Source organism: Narcine bancroftii, chromosome 4 (genome assembly GCF_036971445.1).
Source record: "Narcine bancroftii isolate sNarBan1 chromosome 4, sNarBan1.hap1, whole genome shotgun sequence".
Taxonomy (NCBI): Eukaryota; Metazoa; Chordata; class Chondrichthyes; order Torpediniformes; family Narcinidae; genus Narcine; species Narcine bancroftii.
In genome coordinates, this window is record NC_091472.1 from 194,510,645 (window position 1) to 194,537,262 (window position 26,618).

The 26,618-nt window shown below is 45.8% G+C and overlaps 1 protein-coding gene across 15 annotated transcripts in view; it reads left to right on the forward strand.

Annotated features, from left to right (window-relative positions):
• Positions 1 to 26,618, forward strand: part of scarb1 (scavenger receptor class B, member 1) — a 217,008-nt gene that overhangs the window by 148,824 nt on the left and 41,566 nt on the right. For 14 of the 15 annotated variants that reach the window (XM_069933456.1, XM_069933460.1, XM_069933458.1 and 11 more), the window contains 5 exons: positions 11,688 to 11,848; positions 17,796 to 17,937; positions 20,473 to 20,676; positions 22,710 to 22,805; positions 23,721 to 23,836. In XM_069933456.1, the coding sequence (XP_069789557.1) occupies positions 11,688 to 11,848; positions 17,796 to 17,937; positions 20,473 to 20,676; positions 22,710 to 22,805; positions 23,721 to 23,836 (719 nt within the window). The remainder of the gene's footprint in view (positions 1 to 11,687; positions 11,849 to 17,795; positions 17,938 to 20,472; positions 20,677 to 22,709; positions 22,806 to 23,720; positions 23,837 to 26,618) is intronic. The other variant, XM_069933468.1, reaches the window with a different exon arrangement.

Below are 26,618 nucleotides of genomic sequence, written 5' to 3' on the forward strand. Positions count from 1 at the left end.
ATTACCAGAGGTGGTGGTGGAGGCTGGTACAATAGGGGCCTTGATAAGTACATGGATGCAAGAAAAATGGAGCATTATGGGGTGTGAATGAGGGGCAGGTTTGATTTATGTGGAGTAAGTTTATCCCACTTGCTGCAATCTGGTGGGCTGAAGGGCCTGTATTCTGTTCTCTGTTATCCAAGTTACTGCGACGGTGGGCTGAGGAATGGTGGATAGAGTTTAATTTGGATAAGTGTAAGTTGTTGCAGTTGGAGGTTAAGCCAGGCCAGGACTTGCGCAATAAACTGTAGGAGCCTGGGGAGCATTGCAGAACAGAGAGACATAGGGATACTGATCCATTGCTCCATGAAAGTAGAGACAAGGTTAGACAGTGAGGTGAAGAAATTGTTTGACACTTTTATCTTAATTGAATGCAGGTTTTGAGATTTCATGTTACATGTCATTTGTAAGGCCACATTTGGTCTATTGTAAAAACACAGAAATGCAGGAGAAACTCAGCAGATCTCGCATAAGTTGGCAAAGATTTAGAGCCAACGTTTCAGGCCTGAGCCCTTCCTAAAGGTACGAGCAAATAGCAAGCAGGCACCTACATTCTCTCTTTGGCTTGGCTTCGCGGACAAAGATTTATGGAGGGGTATGTCCACGTCTGCTGCAGGCTCGTTGGTGACTGACAAGTCCAATGCGGGTCAGGCAGGCACGTTTGCAGCAGAATGGGAGAGGGAGGAGTCCAGACCAACAGATAAAAGGTGATAATTGGATATAGCAAGAGGACAGGAAAGTGGAAAGGTGAGAATTGATGGGGGGGAGAAGGAGGTTGCGTTTGGTTCTGTGAGAGGAAACAGGGAAATGGGAAAAGAGAGAGGAAAGGAAACATAGGGAAATGTGATGGGGGGGGCAGCAAACAGAAACTGGAGGTCGAAGTTAACGTCATCTGGTTGTAGGGTGCCCAGTCGAGAGATGAGGTGTTGTTCCTCCAATCTGCGGGTGGTCTCAGTCTGGCAGTGCATAAGACCATGAACAGACATGTCAGCATGGGAATAGGGCAGGGAATTGAAATAGGTGGCCACTGGGAGATCCACGCTATTGCAGTGGACAGAGCAAAAGTGCTCAGTGAAGCAATCTCCCAGTCTGTGTCCAGTTTCCTTGATGTGGAGGAGATCACAACAGGAGCAGTGGATGAAGTAGATGACACCTGAAGATTCGTTCTTCCACCATTTCTCTGTTCTTACTACTTATCACAGCATCTGCAGACTTTCGTGTTTCTCTCCATTTGGACTATTGTGTTCATAGCTATCTTGCTATGAGGAAAGATGTCACTAAACTGGAAAGGGTGAGAAAATGTTTCAGGAGGCCAGCAGGACTGAAGGATAAGTTGCGAGCAGCGGACTAGCGAGGGGCTCAACAGCTGAAGGACCCACACAGACTGTGGGCGATGCTGCCGGGAAACCCATCTGGGCTGCTGGATTCTGGTTCATGGGAATTCGAGAGGGTGCCGAGGGCAAGAAAGGCTTCAGGGCGCTGAAGGCTTCCTGATTGCGCTAGAGGTTTGGATCTGGAGCTCGGGCTGCCGATGGATGGAACAGGAGTGTGTGTGGCTGGAGAGACTGCAGGATCACTGGAGGCTAATCCACGGACACTCGATGTCCCTGAAAGGACTCTCTTTTGCTTCTCTTTCTCTAGTACTGTAAGAGGTGCCAGGCAACATGAATGGTGACTCTTTATCTGCCTTAAGGCAGGCAGAAGGACGTTTTGTGTAATATTACATATTTTGTATCATTACATTACAATGAAGGAATCTTGAATCTTGAGAGGGTGGAGACCCTGGGGCTTTTCTCCCTGGAACACAAGAGTAATCTTAGAGATTTATCAAGTGAGACATGAACAGGTAGTCCCCTACTTATGACTGATGATATTTATGACCATCTGTATATACCAGTGGAAAAAAATATTGTATAAATTAAAAGAAATAAAGAAAAAGTAATGTAAGTATAAAGATTATGCATTTGGTGCTGGGTATCCAGGGGCTGTTTATTTTGATGGACCAACATGGCGGCAGCCGTGGGCCAGGATGGCGTCGAGACGCCACTGCTGCTGGATTTGTTCTAATTTTGGACACAAAGGCAGCGGTAGACTGAGGTGGGGGGAGGTGAGCGCAGGCCAGGTGCCAGTGGTGATGGACAGTGCTGGGCAGGCTGGGCCATGGACGAAGTGTCACGCTCTAGTTTAAGAACGTGTTGGCCCTGACTATCATACGTCTGACTTGCGACCATTTCGAGATCTGACCGGTTGGTCAGAATGGAACTCGGAAGTACGTCGGGGACCATCTGAACGTGATAAATGGTCAGTATTTTCCCCAGGGTAGGTGCATTTAATACTAGAGGGTTTAGGTTTAAGATGAGTGGGAGATTTAAAAGTAACCTGAGAGGCAACTTTTCACATAGAGGGTGGTGTCTGTGTGGAACAAGGAAGTGGTAGAGGTGTGTTACAATTTTGACATTGAGGGCATTTGGACTGGTACATGGTTATGAAAGATTTGCAACAAATACATGCAAATGGGACTAGCTGTGGTGGACAAGTTGAGAAAAAATGAGGATCTCCCAGTGGCCCCCCATTTTAACTTCCTTGCTGACATGTCTGTCCATGACCTCATGCACAGCCAGACTGAGACCACCCGCAAACTGAAGGAACTACACATCATATTTGGTTTGGGCACCCTCCAACCAGATGGCATTAACATGGACCCCTCCACACACCCCATCTTTCCCCACGTCTCCTTTCCTCCAGCTCTCTCTCTCTTTTTCTCTTTCTCTCTCTCTTCCCTTTTCCCATGTCTCCTTTCACAGAGCCAAAATCACTTCTCACCTTTCTTCTTATCATATTGTAGCGGCCTGCGGCCCACTCCAAGGGCCAACACAGCAAACAGTCATCAAACACGATGATCAGACAGACAGCACGCAAGATGAGACTCCTGCTCCCATAGACTGAAAGAATAGTGGACGAATTGGCCAATCACAGCCAGCAAATTCCAGGGGTCCAATCTGGACCTCCATATCTGGGACAATCAATCAGCAGCCGGGTTCATTCAAGCCATGCCCTGGTGGTGACACGGCCTGCTGCCTATAAAAGGCAGAGCTGCAGCCCAAAAAATCGGTGTTGATGACACTCTCTTCCTTTTCCCTCGACCTATAACTTGAGCTATAACTGTTGTGACCATGCTACAGTGGTGATCCTGACTGGTCCCAACGGCATTTTGGACCCAATGATTGAGGAACAGCCTACAATTAATGGCATAGCTTTGAAGCTGCTGGGCTTCTGGACGTCACAACCACTGGTGTGGTTCCAGCAAGCTGAGGCGCAGTTTGCACATAACTACCACGTGGTCAGTGCCCTCGATCAAGACACTGCAGCCCGCATCATCGACTTCCTCCAGCAGCCCTTGGAGCAATGGAAGTTTGTGGCCATCAAGGAGCTACTAACCTGCACTTTTGGGCTCTCAAAGTGCAAGCATCAATGGTTTGGGGGACAGGGCCCCTTCTACCCTCATGAGCGACATATTCACTCTCAATGATAGCCACGCCTCCTGCCTACTGTTCCAGCAGACCTTCCTGGAGCAGCTGCCTGAAGACATCCGGCTACTCATCACAGAGGAAGACTTTGGCGACCCCAGGAGTTTGACTGCCCGAGCAGATGTGCTATGAGCAGTGAAGAGGGACACCTGCGCTTCACTTGAATAGGTGATGGCACCTCGCCAGCAACATCTGTCCAGGAAGTCTGTCGACCGACCATCTTACCAATCAACTTACCCGACCGGTGAGAAGTATTATTTCTATCATCAATGGTGGGGTACCAAGGCCCGTTGATGCCACTCCCATTATGCATTCCAGGGAAATGCCAAGGCCAGCCCGTTGATGGCTGCGATGACCAGCCAACGGCATAGCCTCCTCCACAACCAAGACTCCCTGTCATGCCGATGTTTTTGGTGGATAGCGGAGCACAGTACAGCATCCTTCCCCTGTCCAGCCTAGAGGCTCACAGCAGCAAGATGGGCTGAGAGCTTCGAGCAGCAAACAGCTCCAATATTCAGACATTTGGCGCCTGTACAATTCCCCTCTGCTTTAGGGACAGACAATTCACTTGGAAATTTACGGTGATGGCTGTACCGCAACTGTTACTGGGTGCCAATTTCCTGAGAGCCAACTTGCTATTGGCTGGTACATGCCCAGATATTTCAGACTCTCTCGCTCAAGGGCACCGAAGTTAACTAACCCACATCTATACTTGGTGAGTACTGCCGACAACAAATTTCCTCGAGTCTTACTGGAATTCCCCTCCATCACTATGCCCCATTTCAACTCAGTGGAACCAAAACATGGGTTGAGACACCAATTATTATGGAGGGTCCTCCCCTCCACATCAGGGTGTGGTGACTTACCCCACCCCCACCCCCAAGAAACTCAACCTGGCTAGAGGAGTTTTGAAAGATGGAGGAACTCGGCATTGTGTGGCTCTCCAATAGCCTATGGGCCTCCCCCCCCCCCCACATTGGGTTCCTAAGGCAGCTGGAGGTTGAAGGCTGTGCAGAGACTACCACCGCCTAAATGAGGCTACCATGCCCGACAGATATCCCATGCTCTATATCCAGGACTTCACCACTAATCTGCAAGGGGTACTGATATTCTCTAAGGTGGACCTCATCAGGGGTTATCATCAGATCCCAGTTCACCCTGATGACATTCCCAAAACTGCCATCATAACCCCCTTTGGATTGTTCAAATTCCTCCGCATGCCATTCGAGCTGAAAAATGCGGCTCAGATTTTCCAAAGATTGATGGGTCAGTGGGCCAGGATCTGCACTTCACCTTCATCTACCTCGATGACATTTTAATAGCCAGTCACACCCATACCGAGCACGCTGCTCACTTAAGACTATTGTTCTCAAGTCTAAGTGAGTTTGGTTTAACCATCAATCTGGCCAAGTGCCAGTTTTGGCCAAGAGATCATTGATTTCCTGTGCCATTGCATTGACCAACATGGGCCCAGGCAGTTACCCACCAAAGTGGGCGCTATTTGTTTCTTCCCCAGACCATCGACCATGAAGGGACTGCGAGAGTTTGCAGGTATGATCAATTTTTATCATCGCCTCATACCTGCAGCAGCCCTGCATAGTGAGTTGACTATTTCCCATCATGGCAGGGCCCAGTAAAGACATTCAATGGACACAGGAGGCGACCGAAGCTTTCCAAGCAAGCAAAGATGCCTAGCCAATCCCACCCTCCTTGTGCACCCCAGGACAGACCGCCTTCACCAGCACAGTGGTCAGGGGTGTACTCGAGCAACTGGTTAACAGACAGTAGCATCCGCTGACCTTTTTCACTAATCACTTCAGGCCACCAGAGCTCAAGTACAGTGCCTTTGATAGGGAGCTGATAGTGTTATATCTGGCAATTCGGCATTTTCATTACTTCGTGGAGGGCAGAAAGATCAAAATTTACATAGACCACAAACCACTTATCTTTCCTTTCAGTAAGGTGTCAGACCTGTGATCAGCCAGGCAACAGCGACATCTGTCCTACATATCTGAATTTTCAACAGACATTGAACCTATCGCTGGCAAGTCCAACGTCATAGCCGATGCCCTACCCCATCCGGCTACCCTACTCCAGGTATCGACTATGTGGCCCTAGCAGATGCACAGCAGGCAGACCCTGAATACTGGCATATCAGACAGCACTTACCAGCCTTCAACTGGAGGACATTCAGATCGTCCCAGGTAACTGTACACTGCTGTGCGACATCTAGACTGGTAAAACTGCACCCCATCTTTCTGGTCACATGGAGGAGGAAAGCTTTCAATTCAGTCCACAATTTGGCTCACCCTGCTATCGGGACTGCAGTTAGAATGGTGACCAACAGGTATGTCTGGCACGGCCTCCATAAAGAGGTCACTCAATGGGACAAAACATGTACTCAGTGCCAGTCCAGACCCACATTAAAGCCCCTCTGCAGCCTTTCAAATCAGTGTGCCACCGTTTCAGCCACGTACACATAGACATTGAGGGACCTCTACCTGTATCCAGAGGTGCATGTTATCTATTGACCATGGTTGACCGGATGGCTAGATGGCCAAAGGTGGTGCCGCTACCTGAAATCTCTATGAAGACATGTACATGGGCATTACTGAACACTTGGGTGGCACGTTTCGGGGTCCCCAAACACTTAACATTGACAGAGGGACCCAATTCACTTCCAGTCTGTGCATCACCTGAGCAAATGCCCTGGGGACTCAACTCCACCAGACCACAGCATACCACCTGCAGGCCAATGGGTTGGTGGAGAGGTCCCACAGGCACCTGAAGACAGCTCTGATGGCCCGGCTCACCGGACCGAACTGAGCAGACGAACTCCCTTGGGTCCTGCTAGGCATCCGGACCGCTCTGAGAGGATCTTGAGGCATCCTCTGCCAAGTTGGTTTATGGCACACCCCTAGTCATCCCTGGCAACTTCATGGAAGCTTCTGAGGACTTGGGGGAGCTCCTGGCGGCTACATTGACTTGATTGAATGAGCACCTGCGTTGACTAGCCCCAGTTAAACCCAAAGCCCACGCCCAAGCCAGACCTTTGATCTAAAAACCTTTGCAGACTGTGCCTACATTTTTGTCTGACTGGCCATCTCTTCAATGGCCTTATGAAGGGACATACCACATTGTCAGACACAACAGCTCCACCTACGTGCTGGATGTTGGAAGCAGGGAAGAGACCTTCACGCTTGACAGGCTGAAACCAGCCCACTTGGACATTAACTCACCTGACCCCATGGCGCAGGGGTTGGCGGCCCAAAGACAGTGTCCTGATCACCGGTTCTGGTTGGGGGGAGGGTCGTGTAGCGGCCCGCAGCCAACTCCATGGAATGACACAGCAAACAGTCGCTGAACACGACGATTAGGCAAGAAAGCACGCAGGATGAGACGTCCGCTCCCATAGGCCGGAGGAACAGCATTTGAATTGGCCAATCACAGCCAGCGGATCCCAGGGGGTCCAATCCGGAACTGTACATCCGGGACAACCAATCAGCAGTCGGCCTCGCTCAAGCCACGTCCTGGTGGTGACATGGCTGGCTGCCTATAAAAAGCAGAGCTGCACCCCAATAAAGTCCGTGTTGATTACACTCCCTTGGTGTGCGAGTCTTCTTTCTACCTCGAGCTATACCGTAGCGACTCCGCTACAATATCAGTGAACCTCACTTCAGTGGAAACTATTGGAAAGGCTACTTGGGGATTTGTGCACATTTGGAACATTGTGGTCAGATTAGGGACAGTCAACATGTCTTTGAGAGGGGGAGATCATGTCTTATTGATTTGTTGAATTTTTTTCGAGAAGGTGGCAAAGATGTTTGAGTGTGGAGATGTTGACTGCCTGGACTTTAAGGTATTTGACAAGGTCCCTCATAATAGGCTGACCCAGGAGGTAAAAATGGATGGAATCCATGGCAATTGATAGTTTTGGATTCTGAATTAACTGGCACATAGGAGACAGATGGTTATTCTGGGTGGAGGTGTATGGACAGCTCTGTGCTGTTGGGATTGGTGTTGGAAACTCCTATCGTTTGTGATATATGTAAATGACGTTCAAAGGCAAAACTAGTGCCAAGTCTCCCAATATCAACACCTCAAGGTCACTAGTGACCAACCACATAAATAACTTCAAGGTTAAAGGTTTCTTTTATTGTCACGTGTTAATACATTAAAAATCTAACATACCTGATATACTTTAATGTTTGCCTGCTGTAAGGCAAACTGTGAGTCACCCTGAGCTCACCACACCCCGCCCCCCGCTCCACATCACCAACTATAGGAGAAAGAGAACCAAAAGACAGTCCTTCAGAGTCACTGAGTGTCCATGGATTCACCTTCAGCGATCCCGCAGCAGACTCCTGTTCAATCCATCGGCTACCCGAGCTCCAGACCCAAACCTCCGACACGATCAGGGAGCCTTCAGTGTCTGAGGCCATTTGAGAGCCCTTCTTGACTTCAGCACCCTCTTGAATCCCGGCTCCGATATTTGGTCCCCATGAGCCAGTCTCCAGCAGTTCGCAGCCTGGTGTGAATCTCTCAGCTGCTGAGCCCCTCAGTTAGAGATTTCCCTTTCATTCTTCTGAAATCTGAGGAATACAGACTAAAAGCCGTCAAAACGTTCCTCATTTGTTAATCCCTTCAGTCCAGGAATCCTTCTTCTGAATCTTCTCTGAACCCTCGCTAATGCCAACACATCCTTCCTTAAATGAGCCCAAAACTGTACCCTGTATTCCAAGTGAGGCCTCTTCAGTGCCTTATAAAGCCTCCACATCACATTCCTGCTCTTATATCTTATTCCTCTAGAAATGAATGCCAACATTGCATTCACCTTCCTCACCACCGACTCAACCTGGAGGTTAACCTTTAGGACTCCCAAATCCCTTTGTACCCCAGGAATTTTGAATTTTTTCCCATGTAAATAATAGTCTGCCCTTTTATTATTTCTACCAAAATGTGTTGCCGTACGCTTTCCAACGTTGTATTTAAATTGCCACTTCTTTGCCCGTTCTCCTCATCTTTCTAAGTTTCTCTGCAGCTCCTCCATTTCCTCATTACCTCCTTCCCTTCCACCAGTATCATCTGCAAACGTAGCCACAAAGCCATGTATTCTGCAATCCAAATCATGTGGTATGAGTTATTACTTTTCTTTGGCTTGGCTTACACCACTGTAATAACTGCCTGGACCACCCCTTTCTTCCCTCTGACTCCCCCCCCCCCCCCTCCCAGGAGATTCCCTAATAAAGGTTCTGACCCGAGACCTTGACCCCAGATCACTTCTTGCTTGGATCCAGGCCAGATGCTCTCTGAGCCCCAGCTAACGTCTAAATTAATAAAAGCCTTTGGACTCCAATCCACTGCCTCATGGAGTCACTTGATTTCTCGTCAGTCCCTTTATTCCCACTTTCTATTTCCTGCCGATAAGATAATGGTCTATTCCTGCTGGTATCATTCCTGTAATTCCCATGGGCTCTCATCTTGTTCAGCAGCCTCATGTGGGGCACATTGTCAAAGACCTTTTGAAAATCCAAATATACAACACCCACTGCATCTCCTATGTCTACCCTGCTTGTGGTTTGAAACACAACTTGATTCAAACAGCTGCTACGAGTAAAACCTGACCAAAGACCTCCACTGGCTGGATACTGCTCCCATCTTCACCAAAGGTTGATGTGTTACTTCAGAGAACATTTACTTTTACCAATTTAAACTTATGTATTTTTACCTATTATTTTATTCTTATGTATTTATTTATTTATTGCTTATTTTTCTCGATTTTCTTTTTTGCCTGTTGCTTGAATTCCAGATACTAGGGATCTTACTCAGCAGGTTTTACAGTGTCCATAGGATGTAAAGATATAAAACCAACATTCGGACCTGAAGTGTGAGCAAAAAACAGGCAGGCACCTGAATAAAAAGGTGGGGGGTGGATGAAAGAAGGGGCAGGGGAGGAGCAGAGGCCAATGGGCAAGAGGTCATCAGTGGATACGGGTTGGAGGGAAAAGGTGAGAAGTGTTAGGGGTAGAAGGTTACTCTCAGAATGGAGAGGGAAGGGGATAGGGAGATGGAGGAAAGGAGACAGAAGGATAATGAGAGAGAGAGAGAGAGAGAGAGAGAGAGAGAGAGAGAGAGAGAGAGAGAGATGGGGAGGGGCCTAACAGAAACCAGAGAAGTCAATGTTGATACCATCTGGTTGGAGGGTTCCCAGACAGAATAATAGGTATTGCTACTCCATTTTGTAGATAGCTTTAGTTTGGTGGTCCATGAGGCCATGGACAGATGTGTTAGTGTGGGAATGGGACATGGAATTAAAATGGTTGGCCACTGGGAGATCCCTGCTATTGCAGTGGATAGAGTGAAGGTACTCAACAAAATTACCTCTCAGTCTGTGTCCAGTCACTCCAAGTACAAAGGAGGTTGTAAAAATTAAAACCTTGTGCTTTTTAATTCTTAGTTAATTTTGTGCTTCATTCTATTGTTTGAAGTGTTACCATAGTGACCATGATGTAATATGTTGTAATATCCACCCAGACTAACAACTTGCTCATTATTCTTCAAGATCTGAAGAAGGCGTGAGCACAAGAAACATTTTGAACATTTTGCATCTCTTTAAATACCTTTTTTTTGTCGCTTTAAAGTCTGAGCTTCTTTATATATGTTTTATATCTATAATTATACAGTAAATACGTTGTTATTCATTGTTATGAAAGTCTTAATGAAAAGCTATGCAAAATGTTTATCTGTTTTATCATGAATTAAAGCAGCAGTCACAGAGTTGGATTTATTGGATTGAAGAGATCGAAATTCGGAATATTGTAGCTCATGCTTTTGGAATATCTTACTTTGAAATTAGGATATATTAGAATAAGGAAAGTTTTATCTATAGAGGCCACCATGGGAGCACCGTAAGCAATAGACGACTCCCGTAGATTCACAAATAAAGTGTCGCTTCGCCTGGATGGACTATTTGGGACCCTGAATGGTTGTGAGGGAGGAGGTGTAGGCATATGTGGAGCATCTCCTGTGGTCACAGGGGTAGATACCAAGGGAGAGATTAGTGGGAAGGGCTGAGTGGACGAGGGAGTCACAGAGTTACCGATAATCAGAAATTCTGCCTGACCTGCAGTAAAAGAATCTCAGGGCTGCATGAACCCTGACAATAAATTTGAACTTTGAGGGAGTGGTCCCCATGGAAGGCGGAGAGGGGAAGATGCTTCTAATGGTGGGATCACATAGTAGATGGTGGAATTTGTGGAGGATAATATGTTGGATGCGGAGGCTGGTGGTGTAGTAGGTTAGGACAAGAGGGGGCTAGGGCAGATGTGCAGGAAATAGAGGAGATGCAGGTAAGGATGAAGTGATGGTAGAAGAGGGGAAGCCACACTTTTTGACGAAGGGTGACATCTCGGATGATTTGGAAGGCCTCATCCTGGGAACAGATGCAATGGAGATGAAGAAACTGCGAGAAAGGAATGGAATCCTTACCGGGGACAGGGTGGGAAGAGGAGTCAGTGGGTTTGTAGAAAAAGGAGAGAGTTTATCTCCCGAGAAGGAGACAGAGAGATGGAGTCCCTTTTGTTGCCAGAGAAGGACCAAATGAATTTAAGATCAGGGTGGAAGTTGGCAGCAAAGTGGACAAAGTTGACAAGCTTATCATGGGCACATGAGGCAGCACCAATGTAGTCGTCAGTGAAGCAGAGGAAGAGTTGAGGAGCTTTGCCTGTGTAGGTTTATCGCATGGATTGCTCTTCATAGCCAGCAAAAAGGCAGGCATAGCCAAGGCCCAAGTGGGTACTCATCCTTTGATTTGGACAAAGTTGGACGAATCAAAGGAGAAGTTATTGAGGGTGAGAACAAGTTCTGCCAGGCAGAGGAGGGTGGTGAAGGATGGGGACTGGTCAATTTGCAGGGATTTGAGACGTTCAATATGGGGGTTGGAGGTGCAGAGAGATTGGATGTTCATGGCCCCATGTAACCCTATTCCCACTCCTATTAATGTCATTTTATGTTCTAACAACACTGCTGGTACAGTCTGTAAGTAAAGCACTGATCTGAATTCTAATGGCTTGCCTCCATTTCATTACTCCTTGTTAATCTGTGGTTTACTTTTGGATCTAGAATGTTCAAATCAACCCCAAAAATGGTTTTAGCTATTCCGTCTGGAAGGATGTTCCTGTGCCTTTCTACATGTCTGTATATTTCTTTCACGTTGTGAATCCAGATGCCATTCTCCTCGGAAAGAAACCGGTTATTGTGCAGCGAGGACCCTATGTTTACAGGTACAGTATGCTTCCAATTATCCAAAATGCTTGGGACCGGACCAATCTTGGTTAAGCGGATTTTTCAGAAATTCGGGTATTTTCTCTAAGTTGATCAATAGCATCAGCAGAACACTTGTGTCCATAGTTAAACAACAGCAAATGACAACAGAAGGTTTTTCAAGCATGAAATAATAAAGTTTAATTCTTACAAAGCAGAGTGTGTTTTTACTTTATGGGTGTTCCCTGGGGGCTCGAAATGTACCAGGGTTTGTAGGTGAATTGGGTGTAATTGGCATGGGCTCATGGGCCGAAAGGGCCTGTTGTTACTGTGGTGTATGTCTGAAATGCAGCAACAAACACTGGGGTTTCAGTGCGCCGGTTTTTTCCAATGTCTCTTCCCATGTCATCTGCCTCATTAACAAGGGTTTTTGTCTGAGCAGTCTGTCTTTGATTCTATACACTGACATGATCTCTTGTTCTGTTCTGAATGCACACTGCTCTAGTCCATCAGTAAGTCCATCAATACATGTTCACCATGTCATCTATAGGTACTTTTTCTGCAGCATCAACTAAGTTCTCTTCATCGCGCTCACCTGGATGCAGAACAATTTCAGTGAATGAACAACTGGAGCATCATAATCGAGGTTAAAAACTTCTTCATTACTCTCTGCTTCCAACTTACTGATGGACTCTGAAGGTTTTTCATTTGCACTTGCAAGGAGATCAGATGACATTTTTTTTTACCCTTGACACACGGAATCCTTCAAATTCACCATTATCTTCATCATCAAGGAATAGTTACAGGCTGGAGATTGTGCCAGGCACGTACAACTGTGTCTTTAGTCATTTTGCTCCAAGCGTTGGCAGCAGCATGAATGGCATCCTTTATGGTAAACTCCTTTTGGAAACCCACCACACCTCTGTTCATTGCTGACAACACGTTGTTCAAGAAAGTGTTTCAGTGATCGAAGGATACCTCGGTCGCATGGCTGAATTAAGGAAGTCACATCCGGGGGAAGGTACATGACATGAACATTATCTTTGTTGAGACTTCCAGGTGGAAGATGAGCAGAACAGTTGTCAAGGAATTTAAAAAAATATTGGTGTCGGCATTTGGTCCAAGTTCCCTGCAGTGATCATGGCCCATTGGAACAAAATGTTTATTAAACCGATCAGCAAAGATATCCCTGGTGACCCATGTCTTTCTGCTGGCATAATAATGGACTGGTAAAAAATTTCTTTAAAGCAATGAGGATGCATGCTTTTGTCTATCACATGCCTGCTGCATTAACACATCCCAGCAGAGTTATTCTGTCCTTGGCATCCTTAATTCCAGTAGGGACTGTCTCATCAGCGGTTGCCAGTGTTCTGCTGGGGCAAAAACACCAAAACAGTGATGTTTCATTGGCATTATAGATTTGTTCTGGGTTCAGGGTTTCATCAGCGATGATCTTGGCAAATTCGTCAATGAATCTTCCCACTGCTTCATGATCAGCAGATGCTTTTTTGCTTCTCATCTTTAATGCCGTGTCTTTTCTTAAATCTACTCAACCAGCCGACTGAATATGCACAGTTCTCTTCAATTTTCAGTTCATCATGAAAGAGCTTTGCCTTTCTCAGGATCAGCAATCTGTTACATGGCACATGTTCACTGTGATGCTGCCTGATCCACTCCATCAATGCACGCTCAGTTCTTCATTTTTAACTTTACGCAGTGTTTTTCTATCTTTTATTAACTTCCGTTCTTCAGTTTCAGAATAGAACTTCAACAGTTTATCCTTCTATTTCTTCAGGTCATAGAGTGTGGTTGTTCCAACACGTCTGTTAGATGTTTCACACTTACACCACTGTCCAGCTTCAACAGTGGCTTGATGTTCTCTTCTATAGACAGACAAACATTCCCTCCTTTACTTCTCACTGACCGACAGACCTTTTTGCCATTGCAGCTACTACGTATCTTCCAACAGTATAGGGCACAAGAGCTCCGTTGATTCAAAATGGCACTAACCGTGTGCCAGACCCCCCACTTGAGCATGGTGGGTAAACAAAAATCGACTTTTTTTCAAATTGTGATGCCAGAATTCCGGTTGTTTGGTTTTCGGTTAATCAGAAGTATATATATATATCTGCTATAACTTAGCAAATATTCCTAAGTGTAATATTGTGAATGCCTGATTCACTGCTCCAGCAGTGTGAACCTGGAGTGGCTCAAATTGCAGAAGGGAGGATTCCATACTTGAAGCAATGTAAATGCAGAGTACAACACAGAAAGTAATTTCTCATTCCCACATTGTCCAATTTTATTCTGCCTCACCTCCTCTGAGATAGAGGAAGAGGTAAGAGGGGTGAGGTGGTAGTTTTTGATCAGGGAGGACATCAGGGCAGGGCCAAGAGGGTATATTCTTGGCGAGTGGAGGTTCAAAGTAAAAAAGGATTTGATAGGGTTATAATGGAGCCCTTCCCCCACCCATCAGGAATTAAAGGAGCAAATATAGGGATTAACACAGGCAGTTGTTAGAACATAGAATTTTATAACCCAGTACAGGCCCTTCAGCCCACAATGTTGTGCCAATCAATAGAAACCTACTCAACAATCACAACCTACTTTACCTCACGGCCATAACCCTCTATTTTTCTTGAATCCATGTGCCTGTCTGGGAGTCATTTAAATGTCCCTTTTGTACCAGCCTCCACCAATGCATTACAGGCAATCACTACTCTCTGTGTTAAAAAACGAACCCCTGATATCACCCCTAAAACTTTCTCCAATCGCTTTAAACTGATGTCTGGTGCCCCTCATAATCTTATATACTTCTATTAAGTCACTTCTCATTCTTTGTTGCTCCAAAGAGAAAAGCCTTAGCTCTGTCAACCTTCACAAAGGTTGTATTGACCGGAAATCTTCCTGTCTAAAGAGCTTTAATGTGTCCAAGAGAGGTGCAGTAGAACAGAGAGATCTGGAATACAGATACACGGTTCCCTGAAAGTGGCGTCAGAGGTAGATAGGTTTGTAAAGAGAGCTTTAAGCATATTAGCTTTCATAAATCAAAGTATTGAATACAGGAGTTGGGATGTTATGGTAAAGTTGTATAAGACATTGGTGAGACCAAATTTGGAATATTGAGTGCAAATTTGGTCACCTAACAAAAGGAAAGGTATCAATAAGATAGAAAGAGTGCAGAGAGGATTTACTAGGATGTTGCATGGACCTCAGGGCAAGGTTAAAAGGTTAAGACTTTATTCCCTGAGCGTAGAAGAATGAAGGGAGATTTGACAGAGGTTTACAAATTATGATGGGTATAGGTATAAATGCAAGTAAGCTTTTTTTCACTGAGGTCAGGTGAGATACAAACCAGAGGACATGGATTAAGGGTGAAAGGGGAAAAGTTTAAGGGTAACTTTTAGGGGCAGTTTCTTCACACAGAGAATGGTGGGAGTGTGGAACGAGCTGCCAGCTGAGGTGGTGAATGGGGGCTCAGTTTTAACATTTAAGAACATTTAGGGATATGGAGGACTGGGTGCAGGTTAGAATAATAAAAGGGCAGAAGGGCCTTTTTGCTGTACTGTAATGTTCTCTGGTTCTATGGAGTGATGCCCAAGATGGCGCTGGGTGAGTTCAGAACTCTCTGCCCCTCCACACCAGACAGCGACGCTACCAGTCAGAACGCTCTCCGTGGCACACCTGCAGAAATTTGCAAGAGTCTTTAGCAAAACACCAAACCTGCTCAAACTCCTCACCAAGTAGAGCCGCTGGGTGAGTCTTCTTAGTTGCTGCAGCGACATGGACCGATCATCAGAGATGTTGGGCACCCAGGAATTTGAAATTCTTAATTTTTCCACTCCTGACTCCTTGGCAAGGACCGGTTTGTGTTCTCCTGAATCCCCCTTCCTAAAATCCACAATCACTTTGCTTGCGTTGAGTGCAAGGTTGTGGCTGTGACACCACTCAACCAGCTGAGCGATCTCACTCCTGCGCACTTCCTCATTGCTGTTTGGGATTCTGCCGACGGCCACAGCGTCAGCACCAAATCTGTATTTGCAAATTCGTAAAATCGTATCCTTTCTGTTGTGTGATAACCAGAACTGCACACATCAGGAGTGGTGTGGCCAGGTGTTAAATTACAACATAATATCCTGACATTTATATTTAATGTGCTAATCCATGAAGGCAACGTATGCATCTTCTTCATCTCCTTGTCCACCTGTACTGACACTTTCAAGGATCCACTGACATAGAGGCCAAGGCACCCCTGTTCATCGACGTCTCTTAGTGCCCAACTGTTTGCCCCATATGTCCTCTCCCTCTTTGACTTCCCAAAATACATCACCTCGCACTTGGTAAGATTAAGTTTCACCTGATAATGATCCACCAAAATTCCCACCTGGATCTCATAGAACATTTGCCTTTTCTTTATCAATTTTTTAGCTGGCCTTTTCTGAATTCTATAAGGCTCCCAAGTCCTCAAACAACTTTAAAAACCATTTCCTTTGAGTTAGTAAAATTATTGTAAAGTAATATGTGCTCATTGAAACCTGGAAGTAGGTGGGGTCGTCTGGGGCGGCACCGATAGCATCACAGTCAGCGCAATTCTGTTACAGTGCCTGTGACCTCCGCCGTCTGTAAGGAGTTTGTACTGTGATGGAATATTTCGGTTTGTTTTTGGGAGTTAGATTGGTAAAATTAGAGTAGGTTACATACACACTCTTTAAAACTGATCTTATTTGAAATATTGGAGAATTCATATCCAGAGTACTTTGAAGAGGAACTGTGAGGAATGCTATGCACATTTCACAAGTAGGTACTAATTGAAATGATGTCATGAAATGAATGGACTATTGTCTTGGAAGAACAACCAGAGCCATGTTGATTGTTTTGGACTTTTTTGCAAGGCTTTTGACCTCTCTGCAAAGTGGTCACTCAGAGGTCATTGAGAGGTTATTGTTTACCTAAAACAACAGATGGACCAAAAGATGAACTCCTGTTGTTTGCTGGAGAAGGTTGGGGGTTTTGCAAGTGAGAGAGAGAGAGAGAGAAAGAGAGAGAGAGAGAGAGAGAGAGAGAGAGGGACACACTGCTGGCAGTTTGGATCTCAGATAGAGAGAGAAACAGAAGGGAGCCTTTGACTGTGTGTGACACAGGAAAGCGGTAACAAGCCAGGAGAAGCTTGTTGGAACTGAAACAGAAGCTCCAGAGTGGTGGATGGATGGAAGTGCTATCTGTCTGATGTTTCTCTTGGAATAAGAGGAACAGAAAAGAACTCTGTGATAGCATGAAAGAAAGAGGTTATCATCTGGAGAACCCTGATGGGGCAAGTTTCATCAGCAAGACATTGGACATTGAGGTGACTAATGGTGGTACCTCAGTTGTGGAAATCCTGGAACAACACACCTCTCTCTGCAAACCTACAAGAACCTTCCTGAGCAGTAACCATTTACCTTTTGAGTACCAAAGTCTGGTGTGCTTTATACATGTTAAATTCTGTGCACAGTATAAGAATTGCCTGCAACCAGAGAACTTGGAAGAATGAGAAGTGTGATTGAACTATGAACCAAAGATCTTTCTTAAATTTATACACACATTACATACACGTGCGCTTAGAATTAGAAAGGGATTAGTTGGGTTAGTTAAGTTAATAGTGATAAGTTAAAGTTTGATTCTGTTTTCATGTTTAAAGATAACTAAAAAAAAATAACTTTTGTTTAAGTAACTACTTGTGGTAAATATCTATTGCTGCTGGGTTTTGGGGTCCTTTGGGCTCGTAACAGTACATTCTCCCCGTGTCTGGGAGCATTTCCTCTGGGGGCTCTGGTTTCCTCCCACCCTTCAAAATGTATTTGGGGGGGGGGGGGGTTGTAGGTTAATTGGGGTATTTGGTCAGCATAGGCCCATGGGCTGGAAGGGCCTGTTACCACATGCTGTATGTCTAAATGTAAAATTTATTGAGATTTTCTTTTTGTTTTACAGAGAGTACAGACCAAAGGGTAACATTACCTTTAATGACAACTACACTGTTTCATACCGATCTTATCGACAGTTTCACTTTGTCCCTGAACGTTCAGCCGGTGATGAGAAGGACCAACTGGTGCTGCCCAACATGCTCGCACTTGTAAGTACCAGTCCAAGACCCATAGGGCTTTGATGAGTGGCTTAACCTGATAAGGTTAATGTTGAGGGAAGAGTTAATATCCTTCGGCTCAACAGTTCTGCAGCTGATTCGGTGCTGGTTGAAGAAGCCATAGCCTCTCTGGTGGACTAAGCCCCAGAGTCCTTGGTGCAGGTTTCATCGAAGGTCTTGGGAGGTCTGTATCCATATTGGCAGTGCACAGTAGCTGGCTGCTGAGGGGTGGAGGTGCCAAAGAACCAGTAAATTGGTGCACCACAGCAGAGTGAGAGACCCCCCCCGCTATCTCCCACCCTCCACCCTCGACTCCCTCCCTTCTCTGCTCTCACCCTTCCCCCTCCTGCACCCTCTTTCCTCTCTCTCCTTGCTTCTTACAGTCTCCTACCCTCTGCCCCTCCCCACCTCTCCCCCTCCCCACCTCTCCCCCTCCCCCACCTCACTCAGATTCCTCTCTCGTTCCCCCTCTCCCTCCTCTGCCCTCCCACTGTCCCACCCCTCCCTCCCTCCCCAGCCAGTGCCTTCTCCCCACCCTCTCCATCTCCTCTTCCATTCTCCCTCCTCCTTCTCCCATCCCCCCTCCTCCTCTTACCCTTCATTCTCCCCCAACCCCTCCTTCTGTCATTTCACCAAAGGAGATCTGAAGCAGTCTCTAGAGATGGAAACCCATGGCTGTGGATCAAGTCATGCAGGTTCCCATTGGATTGCAATATGGAGCATTCAACATTCCTTTATCATCATATAATAGCACAGAGCATGTAATATTATTAAAAATTGCATTCTGCCTGCTGTAAGACAGACAAAGGGCCACCATTAGTGTGGCCTGGCATCCCTTTCAGTATGAATGAAAGAGAAGCAAAAGAGAGTCCTTCAGAATCAACGAGTCCATGGATTCACCTCCAGCCCTCCTGCAGCCTCTGCAGCCGCAGACTCCTGTTTGGTCCATCGACGACCTGACCTCCAGATCTAATCTCCCGACACTATCAGGAAGCCTTCGGGAGCCCTTCTTGCCCTAATCATCTTCTCAAATCCCAGCTCTGATATCTAGTTCCCATGACCCAGTGACCAGCAGCCCCTGCATATCCCCTGAGCACGGTGCCTGCAGCCCATGTTGGCCACTCAGCCACTGAACCTCTTGTTGGTCTGCCACTGAGGTCATCTTGTCTGCTTCTCCTTCTCAGCAGGGATGTTGTCCCCGTTTCTGGTGCCCTCCACCGGTTAGCTGCTCCTCTGGATTCTGCAACCTCTTGTTGCTGCTGCCGAGGATGGGTGTCATCATGTTGGGCACACACCTCTGCGACTACTGGTTAAAGCCTGTATGGAGCTACAGGCATGGGGTCCGGGTGGCAGGACCCTATGGAGCAGCTCCGCTCCCTGGGTCTGCACTGCTCTTCCAGCAGCGCTGGTATCTTTTCTGACATAATAATATTGATTGTGGCTTAAATGCAGCCATCTGTGGGAGCCAGGAATGGTGATGGTGAGCAGGGCCCACGCTAAAGACTTTGTAGCGATTTGGGGATTTGGAACCAAGAATAGAGGAGGTGTGATTTGACTCGGAGGGCCTTTAGCTCAGCTTCATAGCCAGATCAGCCACCATCTTATAGAATGGTGGACAAGGTTCAACAGGCCAGAGGGCCGCCTCCCACTTCCTTTTCCTGCGTGGGCATGCTGTGGGACACACAGCCTAAAAGGAGGAGAGGAAGAACATTCAGAAGGGAAGTTAAGAGCAAGAGTGATGGACTCATTTACAATTGGTCAAGGAAACTAATCCCAACTTGTTTCTCACTGAGCCACTGTAGATTCCTTCAGCTTTCCATCATCCTTTCTTTGAACACATTTAAAAGGAGTACATCACGCTCACCTTCAGCTGCAAAGGTTCTGTCCTGCATGATGCAAGTCTGATCATCGTCTGTGTTTTGTAATTGATGATTGCTTTAAATTTTATTTACAGCCCGATTCCGGCCATTTAAACCCGTGCCGCCCAATTACACCCAAATCGACCTACATCTCTCGTATGTTTCAGAGGATGGGAGGAAACCAGAGCACGCGGGGAAAACCCACGCAGACATGGGGAGAATGGGCAAACTCCTTACAGACAGCGCGGGATTCAAACCTGGGCTGCTTGTGCTATAAAGGCGACACTAACTGTGTTAGAGGATGTTGTATTGATGCTGATTCCTTGTCACATTAGTGTGATCTTCAAAGTAGATTCTCCTTCCCAACCTGAAATTGAAACACTTGCTTGGACTCTTATGTGCACTGCAGAATATAGGATATCTCAACTCTCCTCCGGTGTAACGTATAATTATGTGGTCAAGTATGCCTATTGGCTGGTTGTACCTGTGCACCCCCCCCCCCAACCCCCCACCCCACAGGCTCCACAGGCCCCTGCAACTCAGTGCAGGACGGCCAAACAGCCAGGATATGCTATGTTCTCAAGTGAATGAAAGCCTATTGGTTTCTCCACAATAGCCTCCTGAGTGCATCAGTGTCTTTTACCAATATTTGTTGTTTTAATTTTAGGGTTCGGCCATATTAGCTGAGAATTTACCTCCAGCCTTGAAGTTGGCATTCAACATAGCCATGAAGAAATTTAATCAAACCGCCTTCTTCAGAAAGACCGTAAAAGAAATCATGTGGGGCTACGAAGATGAACTTATTACCTTCCTGAAAACACTGTTCCCAGATCTCCTCCCCTTCAAGGACAAGTTTGGCTTGTTTGCTGATGTAAGTTTGTAGCTTTCAAAGAAGTTTAGTAAAGTGAACAAAATGTGGCTGAAATCATGTGTGGAGTCCACCTGACAGCACAGTCTCCTGCCCACCGCGTCAAAGCAGACCATTAAGTGCCTGCCTTTACGGATCACATTTTATTAACACTTGTTCTGTAATCTACTATCCTCTTGATTCAAGATAAATATTTTGAGATTCTCTTGCTCCCTAGGGCTCTTCCATTCGTCATGTGCCCTACCCTGCTAGTCCTCCTAAACTGCATCACCATGCACATATCAAGATTACATTCCAACTTCCATAGCTCTCCCCATCTTGCCACCTCATCCCTATTACCCTGTAGTTTATGTGAAAGTCAGTAATAAAACAAACAGCAGAACCAATGAAGTGTACAGCATTTTTTTTATTCAGCCATGACAATGCTAGCAGGAGTGAGGCGGACAAGAAAGAGTTCAGTAACTCGTTCTCTACACTGAGCCCCACTCAGAGCATACAGAGTGTTCACCTCACTTTTATACACCTCTGGGCAGGGGTCTGCACGAGACCCTACAAGTTTCACACAGCTGGTGCCCTTTTGTTTTTACACATGTTTCCTGTAGCATCTATATATGGCTGGGCAATGTCAGGGTGTCCTTTACTCAAGGTGTATTCACATTCTTGTAGTGTTAGTTACCATCTCACTGCAGCATATTAGAAAGCAATTATATATCCATTATCTTACAGTGAATGACTGTATTATCTCCCCTAATTCATTAACCCTTTGTTCAGCATATTTGTTAAACTTATTCTTTTACACCTACAACTTTCCTCCCTCCCTATCAGCACCATTACCCAATGAGCCGCTGATCATGTCTCCCGCATTCATTCCAAATTGTTAATGTACATGATGGAAAAGACAAGAGGCTCAGCACCCCCATCTCTCTGGAACACAATTGGTCACAGGCTTCCAAACATAGCAGTGCATTGTCTCTCACAATCAAACAGTTCTGCCCATTTTCCTTGGATGTAGTTTATCCCTCCTGCCCTCCTTGAGTAACACCTACTGCATCAGGCACCTCACCTGTAGTCAGCCAAGATTAAAAACTCTCTCAGGACCCCAGCGATCTCCTTCCTCTCTCTCACAGCAACCTTGGATGCAGATCTATTTAAGAATCCATTTAAGACATCACCTACATCCTCTGATTGCCCCATTTTTCCCCAGTGGACCCTGGTTGACTTCTTGAGGAGTTGTGGATGGTGTTGAAGAACATTGAAGGTTGCAATAGGATGCAGAGTTGGGTGGAGAAGTGGCAAATGGAGGTCAATCCAGATAAGTGTGAGGTGATGCATTTTGGAAGTTCAAATCTGAAGGCTGAGTACAGGGTTAATGGAGGGATACTTAACAGTGTGGAGGAACAGAGAGACCTTGGGGTCCAAATCCATACATCCCTCAAGGTCACTGCACAGGTTGATAGGATAGTTATGAAGGCCCATGGGATGCTGGGCTTCATTAATGGGAAATTGAGTTTAAAAGTTGGGAGGTCATGTTGCAACTCTACAAATCTCTGGTGAGACCACACTTGTAATATTGTGTTCAGTTCTGGTCACCTCGTTACATGAAGGATGTGGATGCTATGGAGAGGGTGCAGAGGAGCTTTACCAGGATGTTGTCTGGATTGGAAAATAACTCTTATGAGGTGAGGTTAGCAGAGGTGGGACTTTTCTCTTTGGATCATAGAAAGATAAGATGTGGCTTAATAGAGGTCTACAAGATTCTGAGAGACATAGATAAGATGGACAACCTTTTTCCCAGGATGGGAGTGCAAGTTTATTGTCACATGTTCCGATATGCACTGATCGACACCCTGACGAAGGGCTCAAGCTGAAACATTGTTTATGTACCTTTATCTTTGCTCTATAAAGTTCACTGTTTGACCGGCTGAGTTTCTCCATTTGTTTTCACTTCAATCACAGGGTCTGCAGTGTTTTATTACAGTGATAGAGTTGGCTTTGAATAAGTTATCTAACAGCCCCTGTTCTCTGATTGGTTACAGCTGAACAACACTGACACTGGATTATTCACAATTAATACAGGAGTCAATGATATTGATAAAGTCCAAGAAATCGACACGTGGAATGGTGCTAAAAAGGTATGGCTTGGAGCGGGAGCTGAGTGGCTAAAGCCAGCTAGGGGCCAATATTCCACAAGGAGCATATCTGAAAGCTGCATTTTATATATCCTTAAAATGTTCAAAGTTCAAATCCAAAATTCAGACTTATTGTCATAGTACATGCATGAAATTGCATACAACCCTGAGATTCTTTATCCTGCGGGCATGGCAGAATTTCTACTTATTCGTCGAACAAAAAAAAAACTATTCAAGAACAGAGAGAAATTTAAAACAAGAAGCAAATGCAAACAAATTGTGCAATACAGAAAATAATAAAATAATAAAATAAATGCAAAGTATGAGTCCTAAGCAAGTCCCTGATTGAGTTTGTTGTTGAGGAGTCTGATGATGGAGGGGCAGCAGCTGCTCCTGAACTTGGTGGGGTGAGTCTTGTTGTACCTACACCTCTTTCCTGATGGCAGCAGCGAGAACAGAGTGCATGCTGGGTGGTGTGGGTCTTTGATGATTGCTCCGACAGCAGCATTCTCAATGGTGGGTAGGGTTTTGCCTGTGATGTCTTGAGATATGTCCACTACCTTTTGCAGCAGTTTTTGATGCAGCCAGTCAGCACACTTTCTTCTACACATCTTCAGAGGCTTGCCAAGTGTTCTGATGTCATACCAAACCTCCGCAAAATCCCGAGGACCTGACGCACTTTCTTCACAATGACTTTTGTATGTTGGGTCCAGGAAGGCTTTGCCAAGATGGTGACTCCCAGGAATTTACATTTGCTCACCTTCTCCACCTCTGATCCCCTAATGATCAAGAAACCTCTGGTTTTCCCTTCCCTTTCCATTGAGCTCCTTGGTTTTGTTGACATCAGTTCACCAAGATTCAGCCAAGATTTCAATCTCCCTCCTGAGGTGGTTTTTACTCGCTGTTCTTATTTTCCAGGTAAACTACTGGTATTCTGACCAATGCAACATGATAAACGGGACATCGGGTGAAATGTGGCCTCCATTCATGACTCCATCAGACTCATTGGAGTTTTACAGCCCAGATGCATGTAGGTACGAATGAGAAAACAAAAGCCACATTTAATGTGTTCAGCAAGAATCTTTGTAAAGATGTGTATAGGGGTGTCAGACAACCAAGGTTTAAGGTTCAAGGTTTAAGGTTCAAGGTTTAAGGTTCAAGGTTCAAGGTTTAAGGTTCTTTTTAATGCCATGCATTAATACATTAAAAATATTGCATACATGATATGCTTTAATTTAAGGCAGCAAAGAGCTGCCATTAGTATTGCCCGGCACCTCTTAAAATAAGAGAGAGAGAGAGAGAGAGAGAGAGAGAGAGAGAGAGAGAGAGAGAGAGAAGCAGAAGAGAGTCCTTTCAGAGCCACTGAGTGTCCTTGGATTCATCTCCAGCGCTCCCGTAGCCTCTGCAGACGCACAGACCCATGTTCAATTCAATTGATGATTGAGTTCTCGATCCAAACCTCTGACGTGATCATGAAGCCTTCAGCGCCCGAGGCCCTTCGGGAGCCATTCTTGCCCTCAGCACCCTCTTGAATCCCGGCTCCAATACCTGGTTCTCACGAGCCACTGTCCGGCAGCCTGCAGCCCGTGCAGGCCCCTTGCTGGTCCACTGCCATGGTCACTTTCCTGTAGGGTCCTGAAGCCACTGAGCCACTTGTTGGTCCACTGCCGTGGTCAGCTTCCTGTAGGGTCATCTCCTCTCCTTGTCCACGGGGACTATTTTTCCCTGTTTCTGGTGCCCTGCACCAGACCTCTGCTCCCCGGAGTCTGCGCTGCCCAGTACAGACATGACCAGCACAGACCTCCCTGGTTGCAGGATTTTTACTTACAAACACTGTCGGCTCCTTTAAAGCCTGTATGGATCCATCAGCATTAGGACCATGCGGTGAACCCTTTGGAGCAGCACTGTGTCTCCACCCTCCCGCTCTCCCAGGTCCGCACCAGTGGCAGCACTGGTGTTGTTACAGCAACTCCAGCAACACTGCCATTTTTTAAATTTAATCCAAGGGTCAAATAATGTCTCTCCTTTCACTGATTGTCTCTCTATATTGGGTCTGCAGGCAGCAGTGCCACTTACAAAATGCATATGCCATTCAGCATTGGAGCCCATGATGCTCATTGTTTTAGCAACGTGTTGACATATGAATTAGGACAGGAGTTGGCCATTCAGCCCATTGATCCTACCCTCTAGTTAAAAGCCCATGGCTGACCTGACTGCAATGTTGGCTCCACCTTTGTCTGCAACAGTGGTGCATCAGGTAGTACTGCTGACCTGTGGCTCCACAGACCCCAGTTCGATTCTGACCTCCATCGTGGGTTAGCTTCTCTGTTACGGGGCCAATGACCGGGGTTGGAATCCCACTCTGTCTGTAAGGAGTTTGTAAGTTCTCCCCGTGTCTGCGTGGGTTTCCTCTGGGTGCTCCGGTCTCCTCCCATGTTCTAAAACATACAGGGGTTGGAGATTAATTTGGGTGTAATTGGGCAGCATGGGTGTAAATGGTCAGAATCAGTTTCTACCCTACAGTGATTAAAATCTAAAAATGTAAACTTTAATATTCCAAAACTCTTCCAATATTTCTGCACAAGAAAGCCCACCCATTCCAGGTATTAAGCTAAGTAGTTGGCCTTTTCTGAATTATGCACTAAGACCCTCAGATAATTTTGAACCTCAAGAGCTTTCTCATATCTCATTCTTTAGGTAATATGCTTTTTCATTTTTCCAACCAAATTCCTAGAAATTACATTTTAAGAGCAAAAGCGACAAAATTGGTCCCCTTGAAGATCAATGTGGGTGGCTACGAAAGGAGTAAAATGAGATGGGGAGATCTTAAATGTTTTTTCATCAGTGTTCAGACAGGAAACAGGCTCAGAGTAGCGGGAAGAAAGGAAAAAAGGCAGTGAGGTCATGGAACCGATACAGATGAAAGAGGAGGAAGTGCTTGCTGCCTTAAAGCAAATAAGGGTGGATAAATTCCCAGGCCTGAAAACTTTTTCGCTCAGACCTAGAGGGAGGCCAGTGTAGAAATTGCAGGGGCTCTGACAGAAGTATTTAAAATGTCCTTAGCCACAGGTGATGTGCCAGAGGATTAGAGGGTAGTTCAAGTTATTCCATTGTTTAAAAAAGGTTCCAAAAGTAACCCTGGAAATTATAGGTCGGTGAACATGATGTCAGTAGTAGATAAATTATTGGAAGATGTTCTAGAGATTGGATATACAAGTATTTGGATAGCTAGGAACTGATTAGGGATAATCAACATGGCTTTGTGCATGGTAGGTCATGTTTAACCAATCTTATAGAGTTTTTCAAGGAGGTTACTAGGAAAGTTGATGAGAAAAAGGCTGTGGATGTTGTCTACGTGGCCCTTGACAAGGTCCCCCATGGGATGTTAGCCAGGAAGGTTCAGATGCTAAATATTCATGGTAAAGTAGTGAATTGGATTCAACAATGGCTAGTCAGAAGCCAGAGAGTGGTAGTGGATGATTGCTTCTCAGACCGGAGGCCTCAGGGATCAGTGCTGGGACCATTGTTTTTTGTCATCTATATCAATGATGTGGATGATAATGTGATAAGTTGCATCAACATTTGCAGATGACACTAAGATTAGAGATGATGTGGACAGTGAGGAAGGTTTTCAAAGGTTGGAGAGGGATCTGGATCAGCTGGAAAAATGGGCAGATGGAATTTAATTCAGACAAGTGTGAGGTATTGCATTTTTGAAGGACAAACCAAGAAAGGACATACACGATAAATGGTAGGATACTGAGGAGTGCAGTAGAACAGAGGGATTTGGGAAAACAGATACATAATTCCCTGAAA